The following is a 27,335-nucleotide window of genomic DNA, read 5'->3' as shown; positions in this document are numbered from 1 at the left end:
AGTCACACTGCATCTCTTCTGCCAGACTCTGTTGTTTGAGGCATTCACAAGGGCCTACCCAACTTCAACAGAGAAGACACAGATTCCACCTTTTATTGGGCTTGTGGAAAAAGGTTTTAGAAATATACCTGGGTTGTAAGACCCATGTATGTTTTGTTACAGCTTGCTTTGGAAATTATAATCTGCCACACTATACAGGGGTGCATTAGTTTTGTTTTGCAACAATTACCACACACTTAGTGGCTTAAAACAATACACATTTATTAGCTCGTAGTTTCATAGGTCATGAGTCCAAGGGGGTCTCACAGTGTGTCAGCCAGCCCAGGCTCTTCTCTGGAGGCTGTGAGGAAGAATCCACTTCCAGGCTTGTTCAGGTTGTCGGCAGGTGGTTGTGGGATTGGGGTCCTTGTTTCCTTCCTGGTTGTCAGCCAGGGGTTGCTCTCTTCTCCTAGAGGCCACCCACATGTGGTCCTTCAGGCTTCAAAGCCAGTGATGCCCCCATCATACTCTTCTCAGCCTTTGAATCCTTCTGACTTGTTATACTGCCAGATGGGGGAAATGCTCTGCTTTATTGTGTGATTAGATTATGTCAACCTGGATAGTCTTTGGCCTGTATACCACAGTGTAATCAGAGAAGAGACCTCTCATCGTATTCACAGGTTCCACCTACACTCACGCGGAGAGGAGTGTAACAGGATGAGGGTCATTGGAAGTCATTCTTAGACTCTTGCCGACCACAGATGGCTTGGTTCACAATGAATTGGAAATTAAAACAAAGTGGTTCTTCATCACAGAGAGTTTGACAGCACTGGTTTAGAATCCAGTGGAAAGGAGTGACACATATACAAATGGTTATAATTGGAGACCTTCGGGGCTAACTTCCGAAAAGAGGGGGTAGAGAGAGTGCAGTGAGAGGTTCGTGGGGGGATGATGATTATTTAAGTGGAAGGGAATAGAATTAGGATATCATATTTGAGGATCTGGTATTTGAATTGAGCTTGAGAACACAGGTGTGATTTGGATCCTTTAAAAAATGAGACAGGAGGACAGGATTCCTACAGTTCTGTTTCTATTTTGGCATCTTTGGATGTAAACAGAACTGAACTGAAGCCTCTCAAAGGTCATTTATCGCTTCTCTATTACCATCAAAAAAAAAAAAAAAAAAAGAAACCTACCCCAGGCTCAGGCAGTGACTTCGAACAGCAACCATATATTATCCCTTATGGTCCACAGATCACTTGGGTGGCGTCTCTGGTCTTGGCTGTGTCATGTGACTCTTGTCTCATGTGACTCTGGTTAGCTGTGGGTGGGCTGGGCAGCTCTGCTGGCCTTGGCCGGGCTTGTTTATCTTTGGAGGTTGACTCTCTGTCCAAGCTGACCTCAGTTCTTCATGTGTCTCATCTTCCGCTCACCCCTCACATCCCTCTGGCATACTAGCCTGGGCTTCCCTTCGAGGAGGCAGAAGAACAAAATGCAGGCTGGAAAGAGTGCAGGTCTCTTGAGGCTTAGGCTCACGACTGACACGCTGTCCCTTCTGCCTCATTCTTCTGGCCAAAGCAAGTCATGAAGCCTGCCCTGATTCAGAAAGTGAGACAATAGATGCCACTGGCTAATGAGAGGAGCCTCAGGATCCCACTGCAGAGAACATGGACACAGAGAGGGTTGGAGGATCTGGGCCACTTTTTCAGTCTACCACAGTCATCCTGAGAAATCTTCCTGAATTCTCTGGAGGAAAAATAAGAGCTTCTGTTCCAACTTCAAGGGCATTGTTTCTCAAGCCAATGAAGGGGTTTGGGAGAAATTTCCATATGAGAAACCATTCCAAAAATGTAAAAATTAACCAGAGTTCTAAGAATCCAGGCTTTTAAAATAGTCTGTACTCCTCTGTGTGAGGGACATTCCTGGGTAACCTTATCACCTTTGCTTTTGTGGCGTCTTCCCCAGCCCGCATTGTGCCCATCCTTCAGTGCCCATTCCCAGTGCCCTCTGCAGAACTGTTTCCAGAGCAGTTATTCTGGAATAACTCACGGTTCTTCTTCCATGTCCCAGTAGCAATTTTTAGAACTAAATGGTCTCGGGCCGCCTGGATGGTTCAGTCGGTTATGCCATCTGACTTTAGCTCAGGTCATGATCCCAGGGTCCCGGGATTGAGCCCCAAATTGGGCTCCCTGCTCAGCGAGAGTCTGCCCCCTTTCTCTCCCTCTGCTTCTCCTCTGATCATGTCCTCTCTATCAAATTTTTTAAAAATCTATAATGAAATGATCTCAAATCTGGCTACACTCTAGATAGAAACTGGGTCTTTTATGATAGTCCTGGAAGCACGTAGCCCTGGACCAACGGATAGTAGTTCCACAATTTATGTTTATCCGATGAGATGAATGGATGGGTGAGTAGACACGGATGTCAGAGGCTTCAGCAGGTGACTAAAGCTTTCCTTCAGAAAATCTTAAATGATCATAAACTTTATTTCCCTCCTTCCACATCAGTATGTCAACTTGAAATCTTGGTGTCATTGTTCCATGTCTACATGCTTCAAAGTAAAAGCAAAAAAAACTGACTGCACATTGCAGAGGGAGGAATCATGTTGTGTTCTTCCTCATAAACCCTGTCATTAGCATGGCATTTCAAAACAGGGTCCCTGAGTTCCTCAGGGTGTTAATCATTTGCAAGCAGGCGGGGAGGGGAGGGGGACTTCCTGTCAAATAAATTTGTGAAATGCTGGATTAAACAAAAGTTAGGCAGCTTTCTTTCCTGTGAGACTTTACAGAGCCTAAATGTGTTAACATCGACTGTGAATTTCCAAGAGAGTTATTAGAATATGTAAGGGTTGAAAATTAGAAGAATTTGCTTCTTGGGGGGATGGGGGAGAATGAGGAAGGTATTTCTTTTTAATGTGGGAAAAGATACGTAATATAATATTTATCATTTTAACTATTTGTAAGAGTACAGTTTGGTGATATTAAAGACATCACAGAGTTGTGTAACCATTAACACTATACTCCAAACTTTTTCATCATCCCCAACAATATTGACTCCCTCTAAGCACTAATTGCCCTCTTCCCTTGGTAAGCTCTGTTCTACTTTCTGTCTCTATGAATTTGCCTATTCTAAGTGCCGCGTTTAGGTGGAATTATGTAATGTGTATCTTGTGTCTGGCTTATTTCATTAAGCATTATACTTTCAAGATCCATACACATTGTGACATGTATCAAAATTTCATTCCTTTTGATGGCTGAATAATATTCCATTGTGTGCATGTGCCGTGTTTTGTTTATCCCTTTACCTGTTGAAGGACACCTGAGTCGTTTTCACTTTTTGGGTTTGTGTATAATGCTGCAATGGACATTGGCATAAAAATACCTATGTGAGTCCCTGTTTTTAGTTTTCTGGGATACGTACCTAGGGGGTTATTGCTGGGTTATCTGGATATTTTGAGAAACCACCAAACGGCTTTCCACAGTGGCTGCATTATTTTACATTCTCTCTTCCAGTGTACAAGGGTTCCAGTTTTTCCACATCCTTGCCAACATTTGTAATCTTCCATTTTTTTTTAAAGATCTTATTTATTTATTTATTTGACAGACAGAGATCACAAGTAGGCAGAGAGGCAGGCAGAGAGAGAGAAGGAAGCAGGCTCCCTGCAGAGCAGATAGCCCAATGCGGGGCTTGATCCCAGGATCCAAGATCATGGCCTGAGCTGAAGGCAGAGGCTTTAACCCACTGAGCTACCCAGGCACCCCAGTAATCTTCCATTTTTAAAAATACTGCTGTCCTAGTTGGTGTGAGGTGGTATCTCATGGTAGTTTTGATTTGCATTTTCCATGATGTTGAGCTGTAACATATGCTATATGAATTCTGAGTATAAGTCCTTCATTAAATGTGTTCTATAAATAAGTCTTCTCAGTCCATGCCTTGTCCATGCCTTTTAAATTGTAATGAATTCCAATTTATCCATGTTTTATGCTGTGTCCTACTGAAGAAACCATTGTCTAGACCTAGATTACTAACGTTCACTCACATATTTCCTTGTACAAATTTTATAATTTTGGCTTTTACATTTAAGTAAGCGGTTCATTTTGAATTAATTTTTGTGTATGGTGTGAGGTAAGGATTGAGGTTTATATTTAGGCATATGGATATCTTGTGATTCCAGCACTATTTGTTGAAAAAAATCATCTTTTTCCATTGAATTTCCTTAGCACTTCTGGACAATTTATATCTGGACTCTCCATTTGCTCCCATTAATCACATGTCTTTCCTTACTCAAGTACCACATTCTCTTGGTCACTATAGCCCTAGAGGAGGCTTAGTAGATTTTAAGCACTCCAGCTTTGTTCCTCTTTTTCTAAATTGTTTTGACTAGTTTTCTATGTCCCTTGCATGTCAGTTTCTGCAAAGATTGCACTGAGTCTACAGATAGAGGATTGACATCTTAACAGTATCAAATCATCTGATTTGGGGGCGCCTGGGTGGCTCAGTGGGTTGAAGCCTCTGCCTTCAGCTCGGGTCATGATCCCAGGGTCCTGGGATCGAGCCCCACATCGGGCTCTCTGCTCAGCAGGGAGCCTACTTCTCCCTCTCTCTCTGCCTGCCTCTCTGCCTACTGTGATCTCTGTCTGTCAAATGAATAAATAAAATCTTTTAAAAAATCTTCTGATTTGTAAATATGGTATATCTCTCCATTTATTTCTCCATTTATTTAAAGAGCTTTGATTTCTCCCATTAGTGTTTTGTAGTTTTCAGTGTGTAGGTCTTGCATGTTTTTGTTAAATTAATCCCTCAAGTATTTAATATTTTTGATGCCATTGTAAATGCTACATTTTATTTCAATTTCCAATGATTCATTGATGGTATTTAGCAATATGGTTGATTTTCATTTGTCAACCTCGTATCCTGTGACATTGCTAAACTCACTAGTTCTACTCCCTTTTTTAGGTTCCTTAGCATTTTTTTACAGAATCATATTGTAGATAATATTATTTTGACCTCCCTTCTATAGTCAAAGAATGGAGATCTAGAAAGACAAGGGAACTGCCTACCATCCCACTCTTCATAAATGTAGAGCCAGAAATCTGAAACCCAGGTTTTCTGAATCGTCCTTCAGGGTCTTCTGCATCAAACCAAGTTATTTCTCAGGTTTTCAAGCCTTAAGAAAAGAAGGTCTGGGGTTTGCAGTCCAGGACTGATGTGACAGCTCTGCTTCTTAAAGTCCTCGGGAATCTAGGGTTCCTTCCCACCCAAATCCTCACAATCTCTAGAGTGTGGACCTCTATCTCAGGATCTGGCCTGGAGGCACTTGCATTCTAGGCAGCAAGATAGAAGGAATCAAAGTTTCTTCCAGTGGGTTCCATGGATTGCCACTCACTTCGCATCAGATAGGACCTAGTCAAGCCACAGCTGGCTGTTAGGATGTCTGGGAAATAAAACCTTTATTTATTCTGAGAAGTCCTTTTCCAGCTAAAATTCCCATTACTGCGGTAGAAGAAGAGAACAGCTCCTGGGAAACATACAACAGTTTATGCACGAACCTGAATGGTAGGGATCCAGAGAGGAAAGAGTTGGAACAGGAAGAAGGTAAAAGAGTTTGGTGTGTTGTGTCTTTCAGAAATTGTTTTAGGATCTAGGTAAGCAGCTCTCTTTAGTTTTGTAGCCCATTAAGTTGCCCTGAAGCCTTTTTAGTCAGAGGATAAAGTTAATTCCCAGAACCCCTTTATGGTACTAAATCCTTGTGACTATATTAGACATGTCTAATCATGGATGACCTTCCTTCTCTGGAAAAGATAAAACAAAAGATGTCTCCGCTCATTCATTCAACAAAAATTGCTATCTCCTACCATCACGGAGTACACAGTTTGGGGAGAGGCAGACGATAATGAAGTAATAATCACTCAAATGAATGTGAAATCACAAGGGAGTGGTAAGGATGCTATCAGGGCACACTTAGAGATTATGGTCTAGTCACGGGGAGGTCAGGGAAGACCCACCTAAGAGTTGGGATTTGTTTCTACAGGGACTACTTACTTTCACAGCAAAGTCGTGTGTTCTAACAACACCGTCCTATGTGCTGTTGTGGCCACACCTTACGTGTCCTGCCTGGGCCACTGTATATCTAAGAGATGAGTGTGGAAGAACAAGAATGGCAGAGTGAGAGTAAGGGAGGGGGCGGAGAGGTGGTGGGGATGCTGCTCAAGGAGGTTCAGAGCCCTATGTGGCTCCCACCTCAAGAGAAATGGAGAAAAGTTTAGAGGTCCCAAGATGGCAGGTGGACGGGGCCGGGATCATAGTCCAGTCAGAGACTTTCCTTGTGAGCCAAGAAGGAGCCCAGGGAGCTGAGTACCAGAAGGAATTTTCTAATAACTGTGCCATCTATATCGTATGGAGTCTCTCCCCTCAGTGCCCAAGTCAATTTCAGGGACCATGCATGTGCTGCAGCAAAGGGATACTGGGCCCAGTGAACTGCTACAGGAGACAGCACCTCAGCTCCTATTCAGCATCTAGATTCTGTGACTTTGGGGCACGACACATGGGGAAGCCCGGACAGTTGTAGGTGAGGGGAAGGCAGCATCAGAAGAGGCGATGGCCTTAGTCACCATCTGCTTTTCCCCACTTTCCCCTCCCCACTGCCTTGGGGGACCTTAGCAAATGGTCAGTAGTCAGCCAGCCTGAATGAAGACCTAAGATTGTGGAAATCAACCAGTGGATCACAGCCTAGCCCGTGTACTTGGGAATTCATTCTTTCAGCTCGACGCAAGCATGGCAGAGAGGTCCTATCCTTTGGCCGTCACTGGCTTACTGTGAAGGGCCACTTGGAGCACAGTACTGAGAGAATTCTCAGAGTTTGGGGTCTCCAAGGAAGAGCATTAGGATAGGCTGGTGATAACTCCCTTCTTCCTGGTGTGATTGTAGTGAAAAAATAAGATTATATTTATATATATATAATATATATATATAAATGCTTTGTAGCTTGCAAAGTACTATGCAAATAATAACTAATCATGATAGCTATGAGTTTTAGTGCTTCCTAAATACCAAACACCACTAAGATCTTTACTGGCTATATCTCATTTAATCCTCAATAACCTTTATGCCAGATACTATTAATATCCCCCATCATACCTGAGGAACCAAGGCTTGGGAAAACAAGGTAACTTGCCTCAGGTCGCACAGCTAGCAAGCAAAGCAGAACTCTGACTCAAGCCTAGGTGTTTCTGACTCCAAAAGAGGTGCCCTTATGTACTTTGTTTGTAATTATTACCACTACTAGAGCAACTACAACCTTGCTTGGTGTTGCAGCTCTAATTCTCCAGATAGGAGACCAGTAGGATGTGTCTGCAGATTTTTCAATCCCCGAGAACTTGGAACTTGCCTCGTCTTCTGCTTGCTGGTTTTGCCTGCTGTCCTCTTTATGTATCCACACCTGTTCTGTAGAGTGGTGTAATGACCCTCTCTTGTGCTCGATCTGCCAAGCCTCTGAGAACACTTTTTGGAGACTTTCCTGTGGTTGATCACTTACCAGCTAGACTGAGATTTTCAAGACCCCTTGTGAATAAAGCACAGAAGCATGGTTCACTCCAGCGGGTTTTTCCTTCCTGAAAACTGACTGTGTTCCAAGATGTGGGCAGGAGAGTGTGTGTGTGTGTGTGTGTGTGTGTGTGTGTAAGGAACCATTAGTTGTGATGATTACACTCGTGGGGTGGTTGGCAGTTTGTAAAACACTTTCGTATTGATTTTCACTCCAGGCCTCAGTTTTGTTATCTTCAAAGTGGCTATAATGACAATAATAACATAGTAAAGTCTCATCTTATGAAAGGGTTAGGTTATAATAAACTCACCACTATAGGGGGAAATAAAATAAAATCAGAATCACCCTTGACAATTGCCCATGAAATATAATGACAAACCACCTCTCGAAGTTCAGTTTAGGCAGTTTTTTCTCTGGCATTAAAACTGATGACAGTTTCTTTGGTTGAAGGCATCACAGTGCCTTCTGAGGTAGTGAAAATACTTACCTTCCGAGAGGAAGTTCACTTAGCACCAAAGTGCTCATATTGCGGAGGCTGGGAATAACAAGGCCTCTAGGGACACCTCCCGTGGCTTGCCGAGCATGGGGACAGGAGGATCGCCGGCCTCCCCAGTTACCGTTTACTTCTTTCTTTTTGACCACATGTCATTTAATTCCTGAAGGCTAATAGACCTATGATACAATTCTCATTAGGTCTGATTTCCTGACTGGTTGTCTGTGAACAAGGGCTCAGACTTGGAAGTAACGTGATGAAACAAACAGCAGGTTAGGCGGGGGAAGGTCTGGGCTGAGGTCCCAGGTCAGCCCTACCTGCATCCACAGGACTTTGGGCTTATGGACCTTAAAGATAGTGTCAAGTGTCAAAGTTCTCAGGCTGCATTTCTTGACTACAGACCTATAGAACCCTCGTTATTCTATTAAATCTGTGTGCGCCCATCCCCACTTCTATCTTCCTTGTCCATGCCAGCATCATCTCTGCCTATACATACACATGGTGATAGCATCTTCCCTTGGTTCCATCCTTCTTGGTCTCCTAATCCCTTCTCCACTTGGCTGCAAGAGAACTTTCCAAATGCAGCCTGATCCTGCTACCTCCTTAATACTTGGACAAAGTCCTTATACCCTCCCACTTCTCATCCCCAGTAGGCTTCCCCTTCTCTTCTGTGCACCACACACACTGCTTTTCTTTCAGTCCTGCCTGTGTTTCATATTTGCCTAGCCTCAGGGCCTTTGCACAGCCTTGCTTTTCCCTCTGTCTGGAATGTTCTTCTCTCTCTGTTGAATTAACTCCTAATTACACTCCTTGTCTTTCTTCAAGGACACCTCTCCTGACCTTGCTGACGGGATCAGATTCTCCTGATCTAATCTGAAAGAAAGGGGCTCTCTTTGCACCATGTACTTTTCTTTTATGCACATGCCACTGTAGCTCTTTTAATTTATTTGTGGTTCCGGAATCAAGTGTGTACTCCCCGCTGCCACACACAGTACAGTAAGCTCTACGAGAGCAGGAACCTTGTCTGTCTTGCTCACCAATATCCTGGACACCTAGCACAGAGCCTAGCATGTGGTTGTACCCATTAAACATTTAAGTGGATAGACGAATGGGCAGACAGACGGATGGATGGTTGGGTGGCTGGAGGGGTGAGAGACTGAAGTGAACATTATCAAACCACTGACCAGAGTATCGTTCCCTCCCACATACACCCCCAGTGATAAAACACAGGAATTCCTCTGAAGAAATGGTACAAGTTGGTATCTTTCTTTTAGAATGCAAGAGAGAAGTTACTAAAGATTCCGTTTGCCCTTTAGATAATAGACATTACAAAATATCTTGGCTATTTTTCTCTTCGCTGTTGAAATAGCCTCTTAATGAGCTTTCGCACCTTAAGTAGCAACTGACCTTTTCTAGTGCCATCTATTCAAAACGAAGGGTGAATTGGACAGGTGGTATGGTTCTGCCCTTGGAAGTACAGGATCAGCCTTTTAAAACAGTGGTTCCTGTCTATAAATGACCTTGGACACTTAGGAAGTGGAGCCCCTTCTAGATTTCAGATTTTAACATCGTGGTGTTGAGACCACGGAGTGAGTTAGAGAGAAGATGGACATGCCCAGTTGATGGGTAGAGGAGCCAACTCAAGGAACCTGGGCTCAGCAAACTTGGGGAGTCTTGTGGTTGCTGGGTTGTAGCGTCTCCATCCCCCCATAAACAGCCCTTTAGGTTTGATTTTTTTCTCATACAGCTTGGTTATGGTGGTGGTGAACGGTAGGTCTCAGAAAAGCCACCCTATCCACTGGGGTTGGGGTTCAGTCAGCCCCATTTAAGTCTGACCTGTGGGAAGCTGGAATGAGAGTGGTCCTCAGCCCACAAAGAGGGAACATTTCCTCTGAATGAAAACAAAATCATCTTTCTTCTGCCATCTCTCTCAGAGAGAGGAGGATTCTGAGATTGACTGCAAGTGGATGAGGAGCAGCAGTTTATTCCCGGAGTGCTGCTACTCCAGCCTGTTCCTTGCTCGGAGACCTTCTGTGGCTCCCACCTGCTGAAGAGCTCCAGTATAAAGCTCTCAGATTCTGATCCAGACTTCCTGGCTTCATGGCTTGTGACTCTCTCACTTCTTTTTTAAAGATGTATTTATTTTGGAGAGAGAGCGCACACATAAATGGGGGGAGAGGCAGAGGCAGAGAAAGAGAGAGATCAGAGACTCCCCACCTATCGGGGAGCCTGACGCAGGGGTTTGATCTCACTACCCTAAGATCATGACCTGAGCTGAAATCATGAGTTGGACACTTCACCTCCTGAACCACTCGGACACCCCTCATGACTCTTTTGCAACCCACTCACTCCAGCTCAATCAGGCTTCTTGCCATTAAGTAGATCTGTCCATTACTTCATGATGTCCATTTCTTTACACATGCTTTTCCTCCAGCTAGATTCTGACCCCCCATTGCTACCCATGAAAATCCTATCCTTTCTTTCAGGCAGCTCTCAAAGACTCTGCTTCTATAGGAATCCTTCCCTGATTGCCCTAGGCAGAATTTAGTCTTTGTCTCTTGTAAATATCTGGAATTTATCCACACAACTTTCGGGACCCTTATGTTGGTATTGTGTTTTATTTTGTTTTTTTTTTTTTTTGTTTTTCCCTTTCTTATGTACTTGTCTCATAGCCTGAGAAGGGAACCCAGGGACTGTCTTATTTATCTTTGTCTCCCCCACAGGTCTTTGGACATAGTAGGTCCTCAATTTATCAACAAAGTCATCCTTATTTCTTAGATGAATGAATACATAAAGATAATCCAGCTTATGTCCTCAAAACTGATAAAGGAAGTACCTTTATCCAATTGTCCAAAGTCCCTTGCTCTAAGTAACTTTATGCTTTCAGCTAAATGAAGCTGTACCTGGCCGTCTTTGAAATATAACCTTGCAGGCAACCTTGAAGAGAATGCTTTGCTGTATGTGTGTATGTAGGTATGTGTGCGTATGCCTGTGAAGGTTATTAGAATAATCTCCTTAGCTGATAGACAGAACTTTGAAATTATATAAAGTCATCTAAACCTCAAAGCAAAATCATTCTAGCGCCTTGGTAGGGTTAGTTGTAAGGGGGGGTTGGGGGAAGAAGCCATGCTAAAATTTGCAGCAGAATCTGGTCCGTAATATGTTCTGGGACCTTAGGTGAAGCAGATGACCTGCTGGGTGTAACTTCCAGCGCTGCAGTTTCAGAGCGGATAGCCCTTTTCCCGTATTTTGAAAACACTGGCCGGCTCAGTTGGAGGTGCTGGGTTCCTCTGAGTGGGAGTCACCGCATCTGTCATACTGCGCTTTGAGCATGTCTTCTGACAGCTCTTTCTCCTTGGGCAGAGTACCGTTGGCTTGCTTCACCACCTTCCTTTCTTCCCTCCAAAGGGTGCTGGGCACACTAAATAGTCATTAAACAAAAGATGAAAATTCCATTTGTGTGTGTGAGCATGTGGCTTTTTGAACACTAACCGGTTCTTCCTGTGGAATGTTAAGTAAAAGCTTGCAGACACCAGGAGCCGTTATATAGAGCAGCCAGTCAAAATCCATTTCCAGTTTATAGTTTAATGGGATTTCCGCGTGGACTCTGCCAGCCCCCTCCAAAGACTTTCCCTCGCCTCTCTGGCCCTGCCTTCCCAACCCTTTTGCTTCCTGTAGCAACAGGACTCCTGGAAACCAAGGGCAGACAATCACAGCTTTTACAGACGGAGATTTGAGCCTACAGTATTAAAGAAACTTATAGCTACCTCTGGACTGAAAAATCCAGACGTGCTTTCTTGCACACTATTAAGTGATTACCATTGCATAGGAATTGCTGTCTTTTGAGAAGTGTCGTCCGTGCCTTTCTTGTGGCTGAAGGTCTTGTGATATTTGTTTCTGTTGCAGAATGCCACTGTTACGTAGGAACTTTGTTCTTGTCTGAAGAATTTCCACGTGGGCACATGTCAGTGAGGAGACTCTCTACATCCTGTTATCAGCGATGGCCAATTGAATCAGCTCAGGTGTTAGGTTGCCTCTGAAGGGCTTACGGTTTTATTATTTGATTCCCATCCGTCTTCTCTTCCCCAAGATGTGCCGATCACAAGCACTGGATCATTTAGCACTCTAAAAATAATGTATTAATAGGCCCCCTTTACTGAGAAGGCTTAACTTCATGCCAGACTCTGAGCCAGATGCTTTGTGTTGATTAACTCCGTTCATTCTCCCAGCAACCCACGGGTTATGGCTATTCAGTTTTCCATATCTCTCAGTCAAGGAAATTGGGGTGCACCTGCCCTGAAAGTGAAACCTAGATTTTTTTCAACTCTGGTTTGATCTTTGGGGCTGGCAAGCTATGGGATTTGGGACAAATCTATTCTATTCTCTTAACTTCAGATTTCATATCTATAAATCGAGGCAGATTTCATATCTGTAAATCGAGGCAGCTGGATTTAGGTGGTTTTTCCAGCATTACTATGAATCAGAATTGCTTGGGGAATGTGTTTAAAAACACATCTTGGCCTCTCACCCCCCAGATGCTTTGATTTAGTAAGTTTAAGGTGGCGCCAGGAAATTACATCTATAATGATGGCCCAGGTCTCCCAAAAACCACCCTTTGAGAGAGAGTGATCTGGCTGTAAACCCCATTAACACACAGTATCTATTTCTTGTCAGGCCTATCTCCATTGCCTAGCACAGTGTCTGGCACAGGGTAGGTCTTGAGAAACATTTGGTGATAGTTTGGATGATCCATCTATGGGATTTCTGTGGATGGACCTCAGAGAGTCCTGAACCACCTGAAACAGACCAGTTTTTGTTAACGTTTGTGGGTAGAGTTCAAAGGGTCCTTCAGGCACTGAAAGCTGATTTTGGGATTGAAACCTAAATTTTCTGCTACCAAATGCTCAGACCTATTAATTGGAAAGCTTTTTAGCTTGTTTAACAAAATCTGAATTCTTTATCAAGGTGATTTGATGAGATGTCAGTTTACAGTAGATTCTTAAAATCCTAAAGGAGTTGATGACCAGTTTTCATGTGTAGCTTCTGGAAGTCCTCGGGATACATTCTGTTTTTGTGATTTTTCTCACTTCCTCTGCAAGTACCTATTGGGTAGGTAGTGCTGTTTCCATTTTCCAGGTGGGAAAATTGGGGTACTCGTGACTCCTGTAGCTTATCCAAGGTGTCTCCATCCTGCAGGGGCTCTCTTCACTGAAAACTAGGCTGGGAATCAAAGAACATGGCTCCTATCTTCTTGCCTGCTTATGTGCCCTTGATTGGGTAGGTTGTCCTCTTTGGACCTCAGCTTCCCCATCTGTAAGATGGGAGAGGAGTGGACTAATTGATTCTGAGCAGCTGCTTAGCTTGGATATTTGAGGTTCCTCTATAACTACGTGCTTAGACATGCAGAACTCCCTGTGTCTGCAGGCTCTGATATCCTATTAGTTTAGGGAGATGGAAGGGTTATTGAGACCACCTAAACAACATAAATCTTCTGCATAGAACATTCCAGAGGGTCAGACATCGTGAAAGCAAAAGCAGTGCAGGTGGTGGAAGCTGAGGGTGTGAATCTTCCAGAATTTTGGAACCTTTATTTTCTACCGTCAGTTCAGCGATTCACTGTTCATCCTGAGAAGGTTCCATGGGGTCACAACTGTGAGATTCAGTCCCGTACCCCATTCCCAGTATCGAGGGAAGACTTTCACGAGCAGATGGAGGAAACACAGCCCTTCATGGAATTGTGTAGACTCTTGAAATTGTCCTTTCAGTTTTACCTGAGCCTTAACAATAGGAAATATCCTTTTCCCCCCGACACTGGCAATTTAAAAAACAAAATAAAATCTCCAAAAACCACCAGCTTGTTTTTGCCAGCGATCATAACTAACTTTTTTTGTAACCTTTGATGCTACATATCTATTCAACTTCGATGCTGGAGCCCAGGTTTGGTCTGCAGCACCCAAGCAGGCAGGAGTATGGCATTCTTCAGTGTAGACCAGTAGTTCTCAAACCTGAGTGTACATCAGAATCTCTTGGAGGACTTATTAAAACACAGATAATAGGGCCACATCTTGGATGTTAAAACATCCAAGAGTTTCTGTCTCATCAGGACTGGGGCAGGGCCCAGGAATTAACGTTTCTTTCTTCCTTCCTTCCCTTCTTTATCTTTCTCACTTTCTTCCCTTTTTTTTTTTTTTTTTTTTAAGATTGTATTTATTTATTTATTTATTTGAGAGAAGGCGAGCACATGAATGGAGAGAGGGTGAAGCAGACCCTGTGGCCAGGGAGCCCGAGCATGTGGCCCAATCCCAGGAAGCGGGGATCACGACCTGAGCCGAAAGCAGACACTTAACTGACTGAGCCACCCAGGCAGCCCAGGAATGAACATTTCTAACGAGGTCCCAGGTGGGGCAGTGCTGCTCACACTTTGAGAATCTCTTTGTATAGGCTCCTTCCATTAAGGTAGCCTCAACTTGCTGATCTTCTTTGTCCCACTAATGACCTCAGCAGTCAACTGAAGTTCCCAGTTTTTGCATAGCAGAAGAGGGAAAAGGAATTGAGAGGGAGGGCTGGAGAAAAGATTGCTAACCAGCCGTTGACCAATCCCTCTTGACCTCTTAGCAATGAAGGGTTTTACCTTGCACAGATCCCTGACCCGCCCACCCCAAGACTCGGCTGCTGTGTGTGTGAAATGGGAAAATGGCCCTGGTCAGTTTCCAAGTAGATTTATTCACTTGTTTGGAGATTTGATTGTCCACTTGTTTTTAGCAGGGGCGCTTTCTAAAATGAAATCCACATGGAACCACGGTTCAGAAAACAGACAGATGCTTGCTAGTCTGGTTGAAAGGGGGTCGACCTCCCACTCTCAGCACCCCTCCTCCCAAGACAGTGCTAAGCGTCTCCTGTAGAAATGTAGCTGACGCAGTTGAAATTTGCTGAAGGCACTTCCAGCTCAACTTCTATGATTTCTGAGAACTGTTCGTGGGCACGTGGGCTTTGTTTTCACAGTTTTCTTTCCCTCTCTGACCACATCTGGCATGCTAACTTTGCAGATCTTCTCCTTACAGCTCAGAGAGGTCTGTAGGAGAGGGAGCACAAAGGATTGTTATTATCATTAGAGCTGATGTAAGGATATTGAGCCGTTGTGGAAAATCTGCTAACACAAGGATCAGCCAGAGACTTAATAAACAGGCTTGGGGATGATTTTATTCTGGTGGCTTCTTGTTAGTGCTAATGTTGCAGCATGCCACATGCTCAGGGCCTTCGTAGCTAATTACATAGGAAATAGGACCATTGGATCTCGTATGCCACAGTGGCAAGAACAAGTCTGCAGGATTTTTAATGGGCAAGGTGATGTGGAAAGCCATTCTCATTTATGTGAACACAGGAAGATCCTTAAACAGCCGTGCACTGCGGTGTTACCTGGGGAAGGCTCTAACTGAGCCACCGGGCCAAGTCTTTAGCTTTGACTGTTGGCATGGGGAAGCATCTGGCGCCTTCTAATGACCCCACATACTGGAATGCAACTCCTTTAATTAGGGAAACTGCTTCTAATAGGCCCACCAGGATGGACTTACCTCCCAGACACAATAAATGCCTGCAGAGCCTGGCCCCTAGGGGCCACTCTCTTGTGACTGCCGTATATATTCCCATTTTCTTTCAACCCTCCAGTTGCTTGTTCATACATTCCGCACACAATGGCCAAATGTTCGTGCTGTTTGGGACTGGGCCGTTGGGACTGTAGAAGTGACCAAGACCCGACTTCTGCTCTGGGTGCAGAGCTCCTCAGGCCCAGCCCAGCTCTGCTACCCTCTGCTGCCCCTGGAAGTCTTTGCCCTGCCTCTCATTTCTGCTTACCTGAAGCTTAGCCCAAACACCCTCAAGTCTGCAATATTTTCCCCTGTTCTTCCTAGTGGAAGTCATTCCTGCTATAGTCCTTTCTCCAGGCCTCTGATTTGAGGTTCACTTAACCTGCCCTGTCCAGTATATGGCCATGAGTCACCTGGAAGGGTCTGAATTGAGATGAACACAAGTGTAAAATACACACTGGATTTCAGAGGCTTAGAGGATGCCTAGGTGGCTCAGGTTCATGATCCCAGGGTCCAGGGTTCAAGCCCCACATCAGGCTCCCTGCTCAGAGGCCAGCCTGCTTCTGCCTCTCCCTCTCCCTGCCACTCCCCCTGCTCATGCTCTCTCTCTCTCTCCCCTAACCCCCACTTCCCTCTGACAAATAAATTAATAAAATCTTTTTTTTAAAAAAAGGATTTCAAAAACATATTACAAAAAAACCCAATAAAATATCTTGGGGATCTTTTACACTGTGTGTTGAAACGATAATACTTTAGGTAGAATATATTGTAAATATATTATCAAAACTGATTCATCTGTTTTTTATTTTTAATTTTTTTTTTAGTGTGAATACTAGAAAATTTAAAGTTACACATGTGGCTCACATTTGTGGCTCACGTATTTCTGTTGGACAGAGCTACACTTGTGCTTTCTCCCTTGGGGGAAAGGACTATCTGTCCATCTGTTTTCTCTCCTGCTGGTTTCGGAGTTCCAGGAGGCTGGACACCGTGTACCTGTCATCCTCCTGACCTTTGCCCACCTGACTGGCAGCACTAACAAAGGCAGATCGAGGGGATTCATAAATGAGCAGTTGATGACAGATTGTCAATCAGTACCAAAAGCTCCCATAAAGAGTGAGATTTCTGGGTCTCTGTTACTGAATTTATTACCCCTTTCCTTCTTTTTCACTGTTTTTATCTTTTTTTTAAGGGCTCCCACAATCAGCAGAAGAAGATATTTTTCGTGGGAGATGGGCAGAAGCTGAAGGATTGGCATGACAAAGAAGCCATCAGAAGGGACGCCCAGCGCGTAGGTATGGAGAGCAGTATCGTGCATTGGCGGGTCCTGTGAAGGGCAGGTGCACACGTTTAGCAGGCGTGTCTGGACCTCCTGTTCACTCCCTCTCCCTTTGCTGCCATCCCTTCCCTGCTTCCTGGGAAGGCTCCCTCTTCGCCTGTTAGCTGATCCCTTTCTCCACTCACATCACCAGGAATTGTCCCCACCACCTTTACTGGGTGACAGATGATGTCCCCCTACCCCTTATGAGATAATTTACCACTAAAATGAGGAGCAGTCATGATAAGAGCCAACATTTATTAAATACCTGCAGTGAGCGAGGCCCAGGCCCCACACTTGGCACATTTTCTCAGGGAAACCCCGAGTCACCCTTTGTGGCCCATTTGACGAGAAGGGACCTGAAGCTCAGAGATGTGGGGTCACCTGCCTGCAGTCACGCAGTGAGAAAGAGGCAGGCTTGGGACTCGAACCCAGGTCTGGATGTAGCCACAAGGTTGAATGGATTTAGCAGGCTTCAGCTAAAGTTTTCTTTGGCTGATTAGTCTTTGGAGCAGTTCCTGTTACACTGGGGAGTTGGGAAGGGGAGGGGAAGGGTGGGGTTTATAGAAATAATGTGGAAAGTCATCTCTAGAGAGCCTGGACTCAGAGTCAGGATGGCAGCTCTGGCACCACTGGCATCAGCTCTGGCAGCGCGTGACCATCAGATAGATCCCATGTTCTTGGAGCCTCAGTTTCCCCATGTGTCAGCGGGGCTCGCACTTCCTGCTCAGACGACCTCGGTGGTATTGTCAAGGTGACACAAATAAAGTGATGGGTATGAAGCAACTTTCTAATACTGGAAAGCACCATAGAAATATAGGGATTGGTATTTTATTCATTTTTATCTTAGTTAGAAGAACCCACCACTATTGATTTTTTTTTTTTTAAGATTACATTATGAAAAAAACCAGACTACAGCAGGCTCTAATTAGAGCTGATACAATAACTGATGGTCAGGGAAATCTAAAAACACAATGTGCATTTTTCTGTAGGGCAGTGATTGAAAATGAAGGTGGGGGTGGGTGCTGGTAAACTGAGAAAGAAAACATTTGAAACAAGCTGATTTTCCAGGCAGTTATCATACGAGAATTATTAGAACATGGGAATAACTAGCAAGAAAAAGAGTAAGCAGTAGAGACAATTATTTTTTTTTGAAGATTTTATTTATTTATTTGACAGAGAGAGATCACAAGTAGGCAGAGAGGCAGAGAGAGAGGAGGAAGCAGGCTCCCTGCTGAGCAGAGAGCCCAATGTGAGGCTCCATCCCAGGACCCTGGGATCATGACCTGAGCCAAAGGCAGAGGCGTTAACCCACTGAGCCACCCAGGCGCCCCAGTAGAGACATTATTAAGAATAATAATAACCAGCTTGTGTTGAGTGCTAACTCTGTGCCAGGCATCTTGCCCTGCGTTACCTCCTTAATTATCACATTGAACCTTCTTTTCCCCTTTCATCCAAAGGGCAAAGCCCAATCAGAGAAAGTAACAGCACGTCCAGGGTAACAAAGCTGCGAGTAGCAGGTTTGGGCATCAAGCTGCACTCTGCCAGACTCTAGGGCCTGAACTCTGAGTCACTCACCTGTACTGCCTTCCTGAAACTTCCCTCTCTAAGCAGATGCTTCTGGCTGTCCTTTTTCTGCTGGCTGCATTTGTGCCCCTTGCGGAATCTGTCCTGGGCACTAGCCAGCAGCGTCTTATCATGGAGCCTTCGGAGTTAACAGATGTCAACGTCCTTTCTCTCATCTGGTTGGGTGGAGTAGGCATAGCCCTTGGCCCCACCTGTCGGCCTGCACCTTCCCATCAAGCTGATGTTGTCAACATTTACTTTGCAAAGTAAATAGGGTATTGCTCAGACTGCAAGCTCCAGAAGACGAGGTGATTTTTAACGAGCTAATTTTATGGCCGTTTCTTCAAGACTCTATCCACTTGCAGATCACTGCACTGTTATTGCAGGGGTGGGTGTGGACTTTCCTACTCACTGTCTGCACCCTGGGAACCCAGAGAATAATTTCCTGGAGCATCAGGAACTCTCCCCACTTGGATTGTACAGAGAAGGGACAGCTAGCACTTTACCCACCCAAATCCATGACTTTTCGGGCAATCGTGGCCTAGGCTAGGCAGATCTTAATCGTTTGCTGACTTAAAAGATCAAAGCATCTTTTATCACTTGTAGCATTTTCTCTTTTCATATGAAGTTTGCCTCACCGAGAGTAATCATAATATAGTGTATAAATTCTGCCATATATGCACCCTCACTTTTGACTTTCTCAGTGGGGTGTGGGTACCAGATGGAGCAAAGCTGCCGTTCAGAGAGTTGGTGTGACTGGCCCAAGGTTAGTCAGCTCATATGAAGTAGATCTGGCCTCCTGTCCAGCTGATGGGATGCCATGGTCAGGGATGTCTGGGGCCTCTGGTAGAGTAGGGTGAGCATGGACTTTGGAGCTCACAAACCTGCTCTTACAACTTTCTTGAGTCCCAGTTTATCCATCCATAGAATGAAGCCTCACAGGTCCGCTGTGACAGCTTGCTGTGGGGATGACGTGAGAACAGGTCTGTGAAGTGCGTAACAAGGGCGTGGCTGAAAAAATTCTTATTTCCCTCCCCTCTGTAGGCTTCCCCTGCAAAATCTGGAGGTCCACTCTGTATCCATGTATAAAGTTTTATCTCTGTGGTTTAATCACATCTCTCATCCTTCTTCCCCCACTCCATTCGATTAGCAACATTGACTTTGCTCTTTGCTCCTAGGAAATGGAGAACAAGGGAGACCTTACCCCATGACCGACGCAGAGAGAGTGGATCAGGCGTACCGAGAAAATGGATTTAACATTTACGTCAGCGATAAAATCTCCCTGAATCGCTCTCTCCCTGATATTCGGCACCCAAAGTGAGTGTGACATCTCTCATCTTCTGGGATCCAGGGATTTTGCCTGTGGCTCTTGATGAGAATTAATTAAAGAAACAGGTACATCAAGCGGGCTGGAGGAAATTCCCTCCGTGGTACACAGGGCCATGGTGCAGAGGTTTATAGGATCGGATTCCCCGAGATTTAGAGGTGGGGTGGCAGAAGGTTGAAAAAGAACCCGTCTCCTTCCCCTTCACTTTTCAAGCAGTAGAAACTTTCGGACCTCTGCTTTTCCCCTCTGCTCTGGCCTGTGGGCACATGCAAACCTCACCTTCAGACAATTGCAATGACAGTTTCAACCCTCATGCTCCCCACTTTCTGTGTGCTACGTTTTTTTTTTTCCTTTTCTTAAAAGAGGGCTGTGCACCTGTATATTTATGTCCTTTTTTAATAAGCTGACTCAAATCACTTTGAGACTGGACACATTGTAGCAGGGATAAAGAGCGTAAGAGTGGCCGCCAACATTCCCTCAACAGTTATCATGCGTTGTTTACAGCATCTGAAGTTCCTGTGAGGTAGGTCCTACAATGGTGCCCATTTTACAGCTGAGGAAACCGAGGCTTAAATGAGCATCCTAACTCATGGCCCCGGGGTGGCGAAGAAGCTGAACCAGGTCTCCAACTCAGCCAAAACCTATACTTGGGACCTTAAGCTGTCCTGCCTCCCTAGCCATTTTCAGGAGGCTTACTGTGGTGGTCATAGTGATTTTCTACTAGAGCAGGAGTTGGTTTGCAGTGGAGTTGCCTGGATGGTTGTTAAGAGCCCAGGATACTGTGCCTCACCTCCATAGATCTCGATTTAATAGATCTGGGTTAGGGCCCAAGAACTTGCATTATAAGTAAGCGCCCATGTGATGCTGGTGCAGCTTATCTTGGATTCACACTCTGGGAACCTCTGCAGGCTGAATTCAAAATGGCTGCTACAGGAAGACTAGTACCAAGTGGCACCAGAACACACAGTGTTTTGCTCAGGGGTTTAGGAAGTAGAGCCCAGGAAAAGATAATATCAGCTAACACTTAGTTGGTGCTTATTGTATGCCGGGCTTGGTTCTCAGCCAGTGGTTCTCAAAGTGTGGCTCCCAGGCCAGCAATGCCATGGGTACCTAGGAGCATATTAGACATGCACATTCTCTGTTTCCAGCCCAGATCTACTGCATCAAAAGCCCTTGAGAGGGACCCAGTAGTCAGTGTTTGAATAAGCCCTCCCGGTGATTTTATTGCAAAGCTTAAGTTTTAGAAGATGTTCTAGATACTTCAAGTGCTTTGCCTCACTTAGCCAAACCTTCCAAAAACCCAATGAGGTACATACCGTTATTACCATCGTTTTACAGATAAGGAATCGAGGCATGAGAAGGTTAGATGATTTGCATAAGATGGCACAGTGGGTCAGTGGAATCAGAACTTGAATTTGGGAACTGTGACTTGACATCTATAACACAAGGTCTCTCCACCTAGAAGAACTCCATTGGTAGAAAGCAGGACAGGCACAGCGTGGAGGTACTACCCGTTCTACTCCAGAAAACTGGTAAAGTGAGTCAGATGAGTTCTTTGGTTACCCTGTGCACATAAAAGTGTACACTATGCTGTCATCAGTTAAGTGTGCAACAGCATTATGTCTTAAAAAAGTATATACCTTAATTTAAAAAACACATTATTGCTTAAAACAAAAAAAAATGCTAACCATCATCTGGGCTTTCAGTGAGTCGTAATCTTTTTGCTGGTGGAGGGTCCTGCCTCAATGTGGCACCTGCTGACTGATTGGGGTGGAGGTTACCAAAGGCCAGGGTGACTCTGCCAATTTCCTAAAATAAATCAACAATGATCTTGGCTGTATCAATCAATTCATCCATTCCAGAAAGATTTCTCCATAGCATGTGATGCTGTTTGATAGCATTTACCCACCGGAGATCTTTCAGAATTGAAACCAGTCCTCTCAAACCCTGCCACTGCTTTATCAACTCAGTCTGTGTAATATTCTAAATGCTTTGTTGACATTTCAGCAATCTCCACAGCGTCTTTACCAGAAGCAGTTTCCATCTCAAGAAGCCACATTTTTGCTCACCCATAAGAAACAGCTTCTAATCCATTAAAGTTTTATCATGAAATTGCAGCGATTCAGCTAAAACAATGATCAATGAAAGTTAGAAATGCTCTGAGGATTACCAGTATGTGACATACACATGAAGCAAGCAAATACTGTCAGAAAAATGACACCAACAGACTTGCCCAACATGGGGTTGACACAAACCTTCACTTCGTAAAAAACATGGTATCTGGAAAACAGTAAAGGGAAGTGACCATAAATAGATACTAATCCCAATAGTAAAGAATTAATCTTGATAATATGTTGGGGCTACTTACAAGATGCTTTCTGTCCCATTCCATCTTTCAGTTCCTGCAGCAACACCTTGAAGTTGGCCTTATTTTTATTATCCTCTCTACTTTGTAGATGAGAAAACCGCCTAGCCAGGAATCCGTCCCCCAGAAAATATGCTGCCTGTCCAGGATGGGCCCTATTCATAAGGACTTCTTGCCACGAGGGGAGGGAGGGTGGGGCCTCAGAGTGCTTGTCTGTGGCGTTTGCAGTAATTTGTTTCATGGTCTTCACTTCAAGCCCCAGGTTTTTCATCTAAGTCTGAGCATGTAGTTCAGATATTACTGATGTTGCTGGATTCAGAACTGTGACCTGACTCTGAGGGTCAGAAACTCAATTTATGTGTTTAGCCCCTTGCAGAGTTCAGAATTTTACACTAATTTCATCTTGCCAGCTCTGGAAAAGAAGTTCATCTGGGAGCACTGCCCTCTGACCTCAGCTGTTGTTCCGCACTACTGTGGGGTCTCAACTCTGGCGACCTGGGGGTGGCTTTAAAAATAGACAAAGGCAAAGACGCCCCCCCCAGACCACTGGAATCTGAGTCTCTGGGGGTGCCTCCGGGGTCTCGGTAGTTTCTAAAACCTCGTAAAGCAATGCTCACTTATAGAACTAGGGTTGAGAAACTGCTGGTGTGAAATAAGGAAGATTTTTTACAACAAGAGAGAGAAGCTAGGTGTGGTTACAGCTTTCATCTGTCCATTCATCTCTTCAGTCTGTAAATATACAGGCATGGTTTCCTATGTGCCAGGCCTTGTGCTTGACATAAGGATCACAATGATAAATGAGCCATAATTGCTGCCTTGTGCAAGAGATGGGGACAGACAGACCAGACAGGTCATTACGCCCCAGATGAGAAGACCAGTAATGAGAGTTAATAAGAGTAGATACAGAGTACCCGGAACCTCAGAGGACACCCCCACCCAGCCCCAGCCTTTGCGGGAAGACACTGAAGGTGGAGAAGTAGGCATGAAATGAAGGCTCTCCCGGATTACTGACTACAAGTTTGAGGCTCCCAGCTGATGAGAGGCACCTACAGCTCTGGAAAAGAAAGGTCTTCTTAATCTAGGAGTCCACAGATAGGACCATAAACCTGAATGAGGCAAAACATTGCATTTTTCTTTTCAGTAACCTCTCACGGAAATGTGGTGTTCCTTGCCGTTACGATGGAAGGCAACAAAGCACCTGTGATGTCGTCACCAAAAGAAATCACTTACCTTTACATCACTTTACAAGTGTCTAGAAACGTCCTGAACACTCATCCCTGCTGTGAAGGGAAGGTAGTTTTTAGAACTGCCCCTGGATCGTACTGTGTTCATAAGGAAATACTTTTATTACTGTATTTCAAATTGTTTGTTATTTTGATAACTGTATCTCGGTCTAATTGGTTTCCTTTATCATCTGATCTATTTTATTTTATGCATCATAAAAGCTACTCTGAGAAGCGGCCACAGGCTTTGGCAGCCTGGCAGAGGGGTCCAGGGCATCAGTATGGTGAGGAACCCCTGTTCTAGGTGGGTGTGAATGGAGCCTGAGGACGCTTCAGGCTCCGCCCCAAGTCACCATGAAAGATGTTCCTAAATCCAGTGCTCCTGACCATCCACCCAACCCCTGCCCAACACACATTTTTGGAATTCCCAGTGCAGAAGCTCACTTTCCAGAAATGAGTTGATAAATGTCTTAAAGAGCTTTTACTTTTTTCCTGGGCTGGAGGGGTTTGGTGGATCTTTCCTGCAGACAGCAGAAAAGTGTGAGGAAATTAGAGCAGTGGAGACACTCTCTCCCTCTGGTAGCTGAAACAACTTCTCTAGCAGGAGCTGTTTTATAAGTAAAATGTTTGCCTTTTACTTCTTCAGCTGAGTTTTGGCAATAGCCAAGAGCAGGGCTGAGGGGCTGTTTGTGCCAGCTGCATTTGCTCCCACCAGAATCTGTACCAGAGACCATGGAGCCACAGAGAAGGGAGACCAGGCAGTTGGGCCTGACTCGTTGGGCTTCCAAGTGGGAGGCGGCCAGCTGGCTCTGCGGGGATCTGCCCGCTGCAACCCGAGGCTGAGGGAGCTGAATGGAAGCTGGCTGGTACACTGGCCTGCTTTCCCAGCTCCTCCCCGCGGGGTTTGGGGGTTGCTCAGCAGCTGTGCAGGAAAGCCCCTCCAGGGCACAGAGCTGATGGCAGCAGCCCCAACTGCTGGAGTGCCTGGGGTCTGAAGGTTCCTGTGCGAACTTCTCCTCTGAGAAAATGGTGATTTTCTCCCATGCAAAGACTGTTCATGGTGGGACTGAAAGCAGTCAACATTCATGGTAGGAATGAAAACTACCTACAATCCTGACCTGCTTTCCCCAGTCCATTGGCTTAGCTTTCAGTAATGAGTGAACCCAAATGGAATCTTTGTTGCAGTTAAAGGCCCTAATCTACCAGATTCTTGGTTCCATGCTTCCTTTTGCTTGTTGCTTTTTGCTAAATTAACTCTGTTGATTTATGGTATATGTTGAATTTCCTTAAAAGAACTTAGAAGTTCATACTGTTATAATAAGCCAGTATTCTGTTGATCGCCTTTACATCTCCAGTGGGTTACAAAAGCAATAACAAAGGCAATTATGGCCTATTTGTGTTGATAAACATTTATTAAATATATACTCTGGAAAGAAAGATGGCTTATAAGCACAAGTTTAAATCAACCACACTTATAGCACTTGTTGTAATGGTAATCATAGTGCCCCCAATATGAATGTACACAGAGACATACAAAAATGCTATTTGGGGGTCAAAACAGAGTAACAAGGACATTTTCCTGCCTGAAATAACAACAACAAAGGACAAACTGTGAAGCAGTGGTTTACATGATACTGAACATCAGTCAGGAACAGACAGTAATTCTTAAGAGATGGGAGACAAATGAGGTGAACCTTACAGGTTCCCCAGCTTTTGTCTTGAGAGAGTTTCCATGCCATGGTGTAAGAAGGGGAGCCCAAGTAGAGTCCAGGGAGGCCAGAGAGGTCAGAGTTCACAGGACCAGGTCCCAGAGAAGAGAGAGCCATATGGAGATTGAGCTGTGGAGATCTGCAAAGCAGACCTCGACTACTCAGCAGATGTCTGATGAGTACTTACCTGTGCAGAAGCTTCCTGAGACTGGGAAAGGGGTCACCCAAAAGAGTTAGAGGGAGCATTTCTTAGCTCTCACACAGAGTTGAGACTCTATACCACTCAGACTGGGAAACCTCGTAACTCATAACTTTTGGAGAATTGAGTAGAGCACTTAAAAGAGTTTTACCTCACAAAGACTAATAATTAGTCCTAAACTGAACAGTGCTCTGGACTAGTCTAAAAAAAATCTTATATTATGACCCAGAAAGGTCAAACTGTTTCTAAGTAACTTAACTACATTCTAAAGCAAAGCTTGAGACTATAGATAGACAAGGATTTAAAAAAGAAAAAAAAGACAAAGATATTCAGCATGAACCAAGGTAAAACCCAGTCAAAAATTATCAGGCATGGGGCGCCTGGGTGGCTCAGTGGGTTGAGCTGCTGCCTTCGGCTCAGGTCATGATCTCAGGGTCCTGGGGTTGAGTCCCGCATCTGGCTCTCTGCTCAGCAGGGAGCCTGCTTCCCTTCCTCTCTCTCTGCCTGCCTCTTGCCTGCTTGTGATCTCTCTCTGTCAAAGAAATAAATAAAATCTTTAAAAAAAAAAAAAACTTAAAAAAAAAATAAATTATCAGGCATGCAAGGAAGCCAAGAAACATGGCCTATAATGAGGAAAATACTAATTAAAATAAACCCAGAGTTGACAACCATTTTAGAATTAGCAGAGGACACTAAAACAGTTATTATAACTATTCCATATGTTTCAAAAATTAAGTAGACACATCAATGATATAAAAAGACCCAAACTGAACTTCTAGAAATGAAGCTAACAATGCAGTGAAAAATAGTGCATGGGATAAATGGCAGCTTAGATATTGCAGGGGGTTTGGGGGGAGTGAAACTGAAGAGTAGGAAAATAAACTACTCCAAAATAAAATACAGAAAAAGAATTTTTCAGAATTAAAAGAGCATTAATGAACTGTGGGACAACATTAAGCAGTCAAATATCTAGGTAAATGGAGTCCGTGAACAGGTGAAGGAAAACAGTGGCCAAAATTTTTCTATGGGGAGTGACAGCTATAAAACCACAGATCCAAGAAGCTCAATGAAACCCAATCCAAGAAACATGAATAAAATGACACCACTGTACATCATAATCAAATGACCAAAAGCCAGTGATGAAGACAAAGTTTTAGAGTACGCAGAGAAATAACACATGTTATACACAGAGGACCAAAGGCAAGGATGACAGAATTCTCACCCGGGAACAAAAGAGGCAAGAATACAGTGTAACTAAACTTCTTGAAGGTACTAAAAGTAAAAACTCTGTCAACATAGAATTCTATACCCACAGAAAATAGCTTTCAAAAATAAAGGCAAATTAGAGACTTGTCAGACATAAAAAAAACTGAAAGAACTTATCACAGCAGTTTTGTCCTATAAGAAATGTTAAAGGAAGTCCTGTAGAGAAAAAATATGATAACAGATGGAAATAGGGATTCCTTTTATAAAGAATGAAGATCACTGGAAATAGTAACTCTGTGGGTAAATTATTTATTTCTCCCCCTCCCAACTCCATCCCACCCCATCCCCTACACTATTTCTTTCTTATTATTTAAATCCTTTTTTAAAAGTATCTGATTGTGTAGCCAGAAATGATAACAACATGTTGTTGGGTTTAAACCTATATAAAAGTACATTGTATGCCAACATAAAGGTCAGAGAGGAGAAATGATTTTATACTACTATTAGATTCTCATACTACTTGTGATATATAAAGGTATACTGTTACAACTTTAAAATATATCCTATAAATCATAAAACAAGCACTAAAATAATAAAAAGTTTTGTAAGCAAATAAGTCAACAAGGGAGACAAAATGGAATAATGAAAAATATTCGGTTAATCCAAAAGAATGCAGAAAAAGAGAGAAAAGGGAACTGAGATCAGAAAAGAGAAATAGAGGGGTGTCTGGGTGGCTCAGTCAGTTAACATGCTGACTGCAAGAAACACAAAGATACAAATAAAAGCAAAAGAATAGGAAAGATCTGCCATGCTAACACCAATCAAAA

The 27,335-nt window shown here is 44.1% G+C and overlaps 1 protein-coding gene across 2 annotated transcripts in view; it reads left to right on the top strand.

Annotated features, from left to right (window-relative positions):
- Positions 1–27,335, top strand: part of GALNT10 (polypeptide N-acetylgalactosaminyltransferase 10) — a 212,574-nt gene that overhangs the window by 77,538 nt on the left and 107,701 nt on the right. For both annotated transcript variants that reach the window (XR_004284156.1, XM_032337227.1), the window contains exons 2-3: positions 16,788–16,890; positions 19,658–19,796. Coding sequence is in view for 1 of the 2 variants with exons in the window: in XM_032337227.1 (XP_032193118.1) it covers positions 16,788–16,890; positions 19,658–19,796 (242 nt within the window). In the remaining variant the exon portion in view is untranslated. The remainder of the gene's footprint in view (positions 1–16,787; positions 16,891–19,657; positions 19,797–27,335) is intronic.

The sequence above is a fragment of the Mustela erminea genome, chromosome 3 (assembly GCF_009829155.1).
Source record: "Mustela erminea isolate mMusErm1 chromosome 3, mMusErm1.Pri, whole genome shotgun sequence".
Lineage (NCBI taxonomy): Eukaryota > Metazoa > Chordata > Mammalia > Carnivora > Mustelidae > Mustela > Mustela erminea.
This window is presented reverse-complemented; position numbering and strand designations above follow the sequence as displayed.